The sequence below is a fragment of the Cynoglossus semilaevis genome, chromosome 14 (genome assembly GCF_000523025.1).
Source record: "Cynoglossus semilaevis isolate Cse_v1.0 chromosome 14, Cse_v1.0, whole genome shotgun sequence".
Classification (NCBI taxonomy): Eukaryota; Metazoa; Chordata; class Actinopteri; order Pleuronectiformes; family Cynoglossidae; genus Cynoglossus; species Cynoglossus semilaevis.
Window position 1 is genome coordinate 21,158,155 of NC_024320.1, and position 10,342 is coordinate 21,168,496.

The 10,342-nt window shown below is 42.4% G+C and overlaps 2 protein-coding genes across 12 annotated transcripts in view; one reads left to right on the forward strand and one right to left on the reverse strand.

Moving 5' to 3' along the window:
- dab2ipb (DAB2 interacting protein b) overlaps nt 1–10,342 on the reverse strand; it is a 791,247-nt gene that overhangs the window by 634,368 nt on the left and 146,537 nt on the right. The gene's annotated exons all lie outside the window — the stretch shown is intronic.
- The window catches only part of rapgef1b (Rap guanine nucleotide exchange factor (GEF) 1b), a 35,325-nt gene that overhangs the window by 15,942 nt on the left and 9,041 nt on the right, over nt 1–10,342 (forward strand). For 2 of the 4 annotated variants that reach the window (XM_025062569.1, XM_025062571.1), the window contains exons 2-12: nt 713–858; nt 1,368–1,546; nt 3,618–3,774; nt 3,855–3,943; nt 4,024–4,182; nt 4,630–4,680; nt 5,212–5,326; nt 5,407–5,587; nt 6,278–6,802; nt 7,231–7,433; nt 9,340–9,501. In XM_025062569.1, the coding sequence (XP_024918337.1) occupies nt 713–858; nt 1,368–1,546; nt 3,618–3,774; nt 3,855–3,943; nt 4,024–4,182; nt 4,630–4,680; nt 5,212–5,326; nt 5,407–5,587; nt 6,278–6,802; nt 7,231–7,433; nt 9,340–9,501 (1,967 nt within the window). The remainder of the gene's footprint in view (nt 1–712; nt 859–1,367; nt 1,547–3,617; nt 3,775–3,854; nt 3,944–4,023; nt 4,183–4,629; nt 4,681–5,211; nt 5,327–5,406; nt 5,588–6,277; nt 6,803–7,230; nt 7,434–9,339; nt 9,502–10,342) is intronic. The other 2 variants (XM_025062570.1, XM_025062573.1) reach the window with 2 other exon arrangements.

The following is a 10,342-nucleotide window of genomic DNA, read 5'->3' on the forward strand; positions in this document are numbered from 1 at the left end:
GAGCTAAAGTAAGACAACAGTCATTAGATACATTTCCAGTAACTCAGTGGTTTATTAAATCATTTGTGCAACATGAGCAACTTTCTAATTTGCTGTAGCACAGCAATTGAGTTATTTATAGTGAGGGGATATTTTTAATACGAATCCAGTTTTAGAAGATGATGCCATGTCACAGGCGTTTTAAATTAAGAGTTCCCTTTTTCTCTTATTTTTCTTTTTATATTTTTTTTCTTCTTTATCTACTTTTTTCTCTTGTTTATTGTCTTTTTTTGCTTTTCTTCATCTCCCCTTCGTCTCTTTTTTTCTTCTTTTCCGTCGTGTACTCAGATCATTGTTGATAGCCTGAGAGACTTTGCATTTCTCCAGATATGGGATGAAAAAAGTGAGGAATGAGCAGGCATTAGCGTGGACATGTGTGAAGTCTGTGGATCGATGGTACAGATAAAAGCGCTGCATGACTGGAATTCTAGTATGTGGCGTTTTCCTGTTGTTAATTGCTTTGCAACAGTCAATGTTTTCACACTGTGGAATTTAAGAATTTGCTGTCATCAAGCTGAAGAGAGCTGCATTTTTGTCACTGATAAAAAAAACCCACTTCCCGCTGACTCTCACAGTCAGAATTCAACACATCAGTATGTGTGGCTGGGGGCATCTTTATTCCTTGGAGAGACAGGCTTCCTTGAATGACCACTCAACTTTCTTCTGTTCACAGACTCACAGCGGTCCCATCTGACCTCTTTCACGATGAAACTGATGGATAAGTTACATCCTCCCAAGCTCAAGAAGACTCCGTCCAAAAAGATCAAGCAACTGCAGCAGGAGCCAGCAGACAAGAAAACTGTGCAACCCAACAACAAGGTGTGTGCACTATAAATTGCTTGCAATTGTTTTCCTCTGATTTTGCTCGCTGTTGTGTTCCATTGTGTTTGTGTGTGTTCAAGTATCCCCGCTGGTTCCCACCACTTCCCAGGCACTGTGTTGGCTGCTTGTGTTGCAGCAGGTGTCTAAATCTACAAAGACGTGAATGGAATTAGGAAACTTCCTGAGTGAAGTACACGACTCCATGTTTAGGCTTTGGCTGTAATCAGTATATTCCCCTGAAGTCCTGCTGTGAATAAGTAGAACGGCCAAAAGAGAAGTCGGAACGCGATGGCTCCAGAGCACATTAGTCAATAAATGCTGCCTTAAAGTGCATGCAGACAATGATACAAACAACCATTATGGAGGACCCAGACAGCTGGCTTGGCCCAAATACTAAATAGGTTACTGTAATTATGTTGTCAAACTGTCCTCTAAGGTTTATCAAAAACCCAGCGTACTAAAGGATTCTTTGGTTTTATTTTGCTTTATCGTCACTGTCTTTGTAGAAGGTCAGTCGACTGGAGGAACACGAAAAAGACGTGGTCAGTGCTCTGCGCTACTTCAAGACAATCGTGGACAAAATGGTTGTAGAAAAGAAGGTGCTTGAGATGCTTCCAGGATCTGCTAGCAAGGTGCTTGAAGCCATTCTGCCTCTGGTTCAAGTGGAGGCTCGGGTACAACACAGGTAAACCCTGACTACAGGTTCAATTGCATGTGTTTATCAATGATGTGAAGAATGAATATGTTTCAATATTACTGTTAATATGTTTGCTTTTTAATTCAAAATGTTATTGCTAATATAGCATTGTATCATTTAACAAGGATATGTGCTACCAGAGGAAGTACAAAACCGTTTCTAAATAAGTAGCTGTCGAGAATAAATAGGTTGTTACTTCCTGTATTGTTTTATTTTAATTCTGAGTTAGTTTGTTAGTTTTTCTAGCAATTTTATTGTAGTAGGTTTTTGCAACATTTATGGTACATGAGCAGTCAGCACAGCTAATGCTGACACAGCTTCAAAACTCCACTGCACTATTTTTAATCACAAAAGTCCTACAAAACTGCATTCTCATTGAACTGGTAAATTTCTCCACTGTTGCAGATATACTGTAACTAAAATATCAAGGGTGGGCCGCCCAACACTGAGGGAACCATTTGATTTTTGGTAGATTGGTAAACAGAAGTGAAACCATTTGGTTTTTGGTAGATTGGTAAACAGAAGTGAAAGTGTCACTTTACTGCTACCTCCTCATGTTACCATTGGTAAATGTATCTACAATAACTAATATTTTAGTTTCATTTTTGTGATTTTTTTTTCATTTGAAACAACATAATCTGCTGCTTAGTTTATCTGTCAGGCATGTTAGAACCAGAATCAAGTCAACTGATACTCCGTCAGCAACTTGTAAAGGTTGATCACATCCTGCGATAGACATCCATTCTTCTTGGACCTGCAGCCTGCAGCATTTAGACGCATGTTGTCATGTTAATCACTGTTGACGTGGCACATTATCAAGAATTATATCTTTGAGTCAGGAAAAATTTACTTCTTTGAAAATGTATGTTACCCCAAAAATTGGTTTATTGGTTTCTCCCCTCTTACGGGGGTGAAACCGGACATGTTACAACCTTTCTGCCCTTGTCTCTGTGTCTTTTCTGTCTCTCCATGCTGTTGATGGGACTGAAGGAAACAGAACAGAGCTTGTGTTTGTTCTTTTTTTAATTTAGCTATTCAGTCTAGATGTAGCTGATGAACTGTTGCTGCAACATTAAGTTAATTAAACTCGAGGGTATTAACTTCAGTCGACATACCGCACTACACTATGTTTACCTGAGATTAAAAATAACCCGTTTGCTCACACACAACTTCACCTTGGTTGGTCTTTACTTCATAAAAAAATGTTGAAAAAAATACCCTGAAGGTACATATTTATTTTTCTGCTTAGTAAGGCGCTAGACGTTGGGTAACTGTTGTGTGTTAACCACTTAAAGAAAACATTGAGGTTATAAGGTGATAGGTTTGTTTTGACATTTGTTGAACATGTACACTGTATTAAAACATTCAGTGTTGCACAGTGATTTCAATCAATATTGACCAAGAAAGTAGGTCAACACTGGGCGTAACTCCCCAGTGACAAAGTCTGAAATGCACAGCATTGCTTTGATTAAAGCACTTGGAAATTAAACTCTGCAAACAGCCTGGGTATTTAGTCTGCATCCTTGTTGTGTGTACAGTAACGTGTAGTATAACCTGCAGTCATCAGCTTGTGTGGTCTCTATGTGTCCTTGGGTTTTCTCTGTTCCTTGATTCCTTCCTTGAAATCTTTCTTCTAAGTCGTCTCCCACTGATTTAGTTGGAAGCTATGTGGAAACAGTGCTTGGGTTTTTCAGGCCCTGGGTATTAGCTGCAGCATGTTGGTGCAGGTCTGAGCCGCACCTTGGTGTTAACTCAGTACTGAACACACTGTTGACTACATGCAGAACAACACCCAACTTCCTGGGTTGTTGTGAAGCTGGACATACCTCTGTCAGTACAACTGAGCTGAGTGTGTTCTCAGACACGTCTGCGGTTTCAACAAATGCTCCCTGAATGTGTAACTTAATAGATGCCAACCAGAATGAAATGTTAAATATTTAATATCACTCTGAGTCTGCTGCTCTGATCCTTTTCCCTGGTCTCATCCAACAACCCATTCTCCATTTTTCATTCTAAATGTCTGCGTCTCACTGTCGCATTCTCCCCAACGATCCAACAGTTCAGCGCTGTCTTCTTGCCACAACCGCGTGTACCAGAGTCTGGCCAACCTCATCCGTTGGGCAGACCAGGTGATGCTGGATGGAATTGACTTGGAAGACAAGGAAAATGTGGCGTCTGTCACGAGTGTCATCAAAGCAGTGCTGGACGGTGTAAAGGTAGAACACTCTCTTAAAGATCAGATTTTGTGGCTTCTTCCTGAAGTTATAGCTACAATAACCGTGTTTTCTGATAACAGGAATTAGTGAAGCTGACCATAGAGAAACAGGAGCAGCAGTCACCTACCACACCTAACAAACCAGCAGTGCCTGCCATCACGGCAGAGAGGTGAGTACAAAACCTTCCTCAGTGGGCAGTCACACACTTCAGAGTGGCTTATTTAAACCGTTAAATCCTTCTGTGCCCAGCAGCGTTTCATCAGAGGTGCCCTCGATAGATGGAGAGCAGGAGGTTTCAAATAAGACTCCTCCGGCTGCTGCTCCTGCAGAGGCTGCACCTGAGGTACAAGATGAGGACGTGGCCCCTCCCAAACCCCCTCTTCCTGAGGCAAAGATGGCAGAGCTCAGGTGAGGACTTCACTGCGGTTGTTGATGGAACTGATGACAAACAGACTTTACCTTAACTTTTGTATATATATATTTTTTTCACAAAACTTTTTCATTTTTTCCTGCGTTCATCACAGATATTGAAATTGACTCTGTAGGTTGTATATCGACAGTATCTTAGTGTTACTAACAACAGGGTCCAAAAATACATCGTTTTGTCATATTCCTAAACTTTGTTTTCAGATGTACAGAAGAACATTTACTGTTCAATAATCTGAATTGTTTTTTATTTTGGTAGTTTGTTTTTGTTTCCTCCCTGTGTTGAATTTTAAAACTGTACTCTCTGAGGTCTTCTGCTTGAATGCTGTAGGCACACTGGTGTGTTTGTTCTCCAGCCTTTTCCTTTCTTACTCTCTCTGCTCTCTCAATATCTTTCACCTTTGGTTTTCCTTTGGATTCTGGAAATAGAGCACAGTTGAGTTCTGACGCTGGCCAAAGGAGACCATCTCAGAAGGAGAAGTATGTTAGCTCACAGGATCATTTGTCTCCATCATTACATCCCACCCTAGATATCCTCCCCTCCATAAAGCTTCTGGATTGGATGAGTGTTTTTTTGGCTTGCATGGTTGCATCCCCTAAGCTCTTGCGTCATCATTGATTTCAATAAAGAACAACTCATGCAATCATAAGAGCGTCCAGTGCATGAAAGTGTGTGCTTGACCTGTGCAGTGTCCTCTCACTAGAACTCGGCAGCCTCGAATCCTGGCGCCTTATGTCCCGCTTTTGGCTGCATTTTGATCTGGTATTAACTCAATCGAACAAAGTTAGGGTTGATGAGCAGGACAGCTTCATGTCATAGCTGAGAGGCTAACATGAAACGACATCACCTTCATCTCTGTTTTCTCCAGGAGACATGATAACGTCTGTGTTCATGTGTTCATACATGGACTTGTGTGTGCGTACATGTCTGACAGTGTGTGTATCACACAATCAACCTGCGACGGACATTCCTGTGTTTTAAACCAGTTTCATGTCCTCATCTCTCGTCAGCCCTCCACCGGCTCTTCCTCCTAAGAAACGGCAGTCTGCCCCTTCGCCTACACGGGTGGCAGTGGTGGCACCCATGAGCCGTGGCTCCAGTCTGCCCTGCAGTGTTCACAGACAGGTAAGCGTCAGCCATTTTATTTTGTTTTTGTTTATCAGGACATCGTGCAGAGGGAAATCTTTCTACCTTTGCCACAACAGGACTTTGAGCAAGAGCTCCTCCAGAGGCGTTTCTCCGGTGGGAGCCAATCATATGGAGGCGACTCTCCCCGCCTGTCTCCCTGCAGCAGCATGGGAAAACTCAGCAAGTCTGACGAACAGCTTTCCTCTATGGAGCAGGACAGTGGTCAGTGTTCACGAAACACCAGCTGTGAAACACTAGGTAGGAACATAAAGATGCATTTAATTATAAAAACATTTCTAATGTTAGTGGGATTTTTTTTTTAACAGTAGCCCACAGTAAAATAATAAATTCAAGGGTAAAGTAGGCAGATATTTCTTAGAAATTAAACAGTAATCAACTTTTATGGCACCAAGGAATATTTGTTTCTTATTTCATCTACAGGATCACTAGCTTTACCAATATATTTTCCTTATTTTCTGCAAGTGATCGGTAAATAAAGGTATATTTTCCTTTATTTTTCCATTTTCTGCAAGTGATCGGTAAATAAAGCTCAATAAATACATATATACTAAGTTTTTAAGGATTTAGCCAAAAAAAATGTTCATATAAAGATTTTGAAATTGTGCTAAATGTAGCAAATCGGATGTTATTGACATCCCGTTGTAATGCTTTTGAGACAGTGCACCGCCACATAAGGCTGCAACGACAAGCAGGTCATCAGTGTTAGTGACATTTCATTGTAATGTGTCCACAGCTTCATATGCAGGGGAAGGGGTTGGGTTTTTTTTTTTTTTTTTGCTAACAATATAGTACATTTTTTTCATGCATTTCTTGCATTACCATCACATATTCCACTCCACATGTACATTAACCACCAGATGTTGCAACATTGTACCAGTCTACCCTTAGGTGTAATAAGCTAAACAAGTCTTTTCCTCATGTTTACAGACAACACAGAGAACTACGACCCAGATTATGACTTCCTACATCAGGACTTGTCAGCTGGTGAAAACCTGCCTCCTGTATCAGTTGGAGGTTGTCTGAGCCCCCTGCCGGAGTCTCACAGTGAATCTTCTTCCCCCGTCCCTGGACAGCATCCCACACATCCTCGCTTCAGTGCGCCTCCACCACAACAAGCCCCAGAGTACTGGTCCCCACAGCCCAACCAAACCAACCCCTTACAGTCCTCACGCATCAGTGCGCCCCCCGCCCTCCCCCAGAAAAAGCGGCGCAGCACTCAGACACCATCCTTTAATGATGGCTGCTCCAGGGCACCTTACGAGCGATATCCTTCCCAGTACGACAATTTGTCAGAAGAAGAACTGCACCCCACCCCTCCATTCCCCCTTTTCACCCCCATATCTCCAATGCCCCAGTCCAACGGCAGTGTTTTCATCGCCCAGTACATCAGCAGTGATCACGGCGACGTTCCTGCAAGCCCACCACCACTTCCAGAAAAGAAGAGCAGACACAGTAAGTAGAGACAAGAAGGAGTTTGATGGGTGTGAGGCAGGAAGGAAGTAACGTTTTGTTTTCATTTGATGTTTTACCAAAGATTCCACAGAAAAATAACAAAGAGGACAGGGCAGATGTGATGTTGGACAACAGGCACGTTTTATTTTACATAATTTATGCATAGCTGATATCAAGAAAATATTCCATTGTGAGTGGACGCAGGAAGTGAATACCAGGATGTGCCACAATGGGTCTGGCTCCAGGGTCGAAGAGGGCACGATTTGGTCATTTCCTGACACACCTGCTATATCACTTCCTCTCGTGTACTGCATTAAGTCACTCCATACAATCAGCACTTCCTGCTCACTGAAACAACATGACTCCGTGCATCGATAAAATATTATTACACATTATCAAAAATCATCAGTGTCGTCTCCGTCTTTCAGTCCTCCAGTACATGCAGTTTGTGGAGGACTACTCTGAGCCACAGCCCTCCATGTTCTACCAGATGCCACAGAGCGAGAGCATCTACGAGCAGCGGAACAAGCGCTTCCAGGAGGTTTACGGTTTCAACGACTCCTTCAGCAGCACCGACTCAGTCCATGAGCCTGTGCAGCCCCCGGCATTGCCCCCAAAACAAAGACAGTTGGTAAGAAACCTTTGAGTGTGTCCCGCTGGTGACAGCAGTTTTGCTGATGAGCCAAAAGCCAGTGGTGATTGTGATTGAAGTGTAGAAACTGTCGTTGGTGAAATAAGTGGACAGATTCACTCATTTGGACTGTGGTAACAGAGCTGTAATTTAAATGCCTGAAGTAGTTCAGTACATTTTCCCTAAATTTGAACGGCTGCACATGTTAAATATGTGTCACGCACACCTGAAGCCAATACTAGCAGTTCTCAGCAGTGAAGTCAATTCCTGGTCCAAAGAAAGCAAACTGAAGAGTCACATTGCGGTGGTGATTCTCATTATTTTTCTTCTTCTTTGTCCTATCTTATCTCTATAGTTTTTTTTTGAAGAAGTTGTAAGCAAATCAAACATTGGTGCATCTGTACACAGAGGTGTGTGGTTGTGAGTCAGAGTCGAGACTAGTCCTTATCAGACTCTTATCAGATCCATCCCACTTATCTTGAGGCGGGTCAGTGTCTAGGTTAATTGTGACAACTGCCTCTATCTCCCCCGACAGTCCATCAGTGCTGATAGAGAGGAGGAAGATGGCAAAACACATCACAGGAGAACAGGGTACAATAAGTTTTCCCAAATCAGCTCCGTTGGTGACTTATATACAATAAGATTATTAAAGACTCCACAGATCAGGCAGTTTGTATTTGACAGTCATAAAATCATCTGTGGTTTGCCTACACTTTTATGTAATAAAGATTGAACTTTTGAAGGCAGATGACACACAGTCTCAGGGTGTGGCCACTGAAGAATATTTTGTTTAAAAAACAAGTCTGTGGTTTTTCTTCACAGGCCACCTTCAAGTCAGTCTTTGTCCCCTGCCTTTTTTCTGTGACCACCTTATATTTAGAAACCCTCTTATTTATTTATTCTTTGTTTGAGCGTACAGTCATACTGTACTCTGTTTTACTCCATCCACTGATGTTTAGAACCACATGAGTTCATGGTTTAAGCTTACTCTAGTGGTTCCCAAACTGGAGGGCATGACCTGCCTAAGCACCGTGGAGCCATTACCAGGAAGAGGCTGCGACGTTTAGTAGTATTTATGAATGCATCTTTATTTGTGCCACAGTTGATTCAGTTTGTTGTGAACTACAGTGTTTTAAATATGTTCATTAGAGATGAAGCAGTAGCTGTGACTTTGTCAGTGGGAGGGTGGGGGTCAACAAGAGCAGAAGGAAAGGTGGGTGCTGCAGAGAAAGTTTGGAAAACACCTTGGTAACATTATGTGACAGCTGGGCACAAAAGTAATTTTAGCTTCTGTTTGGATACAGAAAAAACACCAGGCTGTGTGAAGGTTTGTTTTACATTATTATTGCCTGGTTAAAACATTGAAGACAGTTTATTGGACTGTTGCAGTAGACAGAGCTGCTGTGACCACGACAGCTAACCTCACCCTGCAGTAATTAGGGTTTTCTAACCTGAACATGACAGACAACTCATTCATCTGAGCAGTCGTACTCCTTTATTTGACTGTATTTATATCCGGGACCAGTGAGCTGCTCTACTGTTTTCAACACTTTACTGCTTTGATTACATCTGCTCTAATTCACTTCTGCTTAGTATAATCAACTCTCCTCTCTCTTCTCTTTCCCCTTGTTCACCCTTTGCTTCTCCCTAACCTTGGTTACCGTTTATTTTCTCTTTCTGTTTCTTTCTCTTTTACATCGTTTTAATTCTTTCTGTTTTTTGTTTCTTTGTTTTACATTTTTTCTTCTGTCTCTCTTTTCTTTTGTTCTGCCTTTGTTTGTTCCTTTGTTTGTCTTTTTTTCTTGACATCCTTTATTCCCTTCCTTTTTTCATCCTTTATTCTTTTTCTTTTTTCTTTCATTCCCCCACCCCTTATTCCCCCTTTCTTCTTTTCCTTTCTTCTCAGGCCTCCCACTCTTCCTCTCCCTCTTCCTCCTCATCCTCCTCTCTCTCCTGCCACCTCCAGCCGTCTGTGGCGGCCCTGGAGGAGGCAGGCTCTGGGCTGGGTCTCAGCATGTCCGTCTCTAACTCCTTCCTGATTGGCCAAGGGTCCTTGACCACACCGACGGTGAGTTGCCCCACCGCCTCCCCTAACCCTGTCCCTCCCATACTCCACTGTGGCGTGGGTGCTGTGTGGTCCTGGACTGGTCCAGGGGTTGCCTGTCCTGTATGCACTCCATATGTCTTACAGTCTGTGCATCTAATACTGCCCCCTATCTATTTGAAATGATGTGAGCCAATTTCTCTGGGTTAATGGTTCAATCCCAGTGTGATCCTTGATGTTTATCCTTGTGTGTGTGTTTTTACAGCGTGAATTGGTTGTCATGTGTCTTGACTGTTTGTTTTTTTTATTGTTTTTTTTTTAATCTTGTGTGATTAATGCGTACTCATTGTGATTGAGTGTGTGCAGTTACGTACTTATTGTCGTTCTCTTCATGTAGCCTGTGGCTATTCAAGTTTGTGTGTTGTACTCGAGCATTCCTCCACATGGCAGGTAATATTTTACCCTTCAGTTTGCTTCACAGTTAAGTCTGACGAGTTGTGTATCTTGAGCAACTCCTTCAAAAATATCACAGGACCCTGTCAGACCAGACAAGGAGCAAACAACAAACTGGTCTTTGTTGGTATTAGTGGAATTCCCCAGTCATGAGCAGGTTCTAGTTAATGAATGAATCTGCTCGTTAATCAGTGTTACATTTGACTTAGTTACGGTCTGATCCTGACCCCGAGGCAGACCTTGCAACATGTCACTTTTTTGGGGGCTTGACTCATGATGACCTCATGGTGTGCGAGGCATGCTAAGACATGGTGTGGATCTCCCTCAGGATATCTCTGCTGGAATGCCAGACCAGATGGTTCTGATGGAAAACACATTATTCTTGTTTCTCATCTTCCTTCCTTTTCTTTCC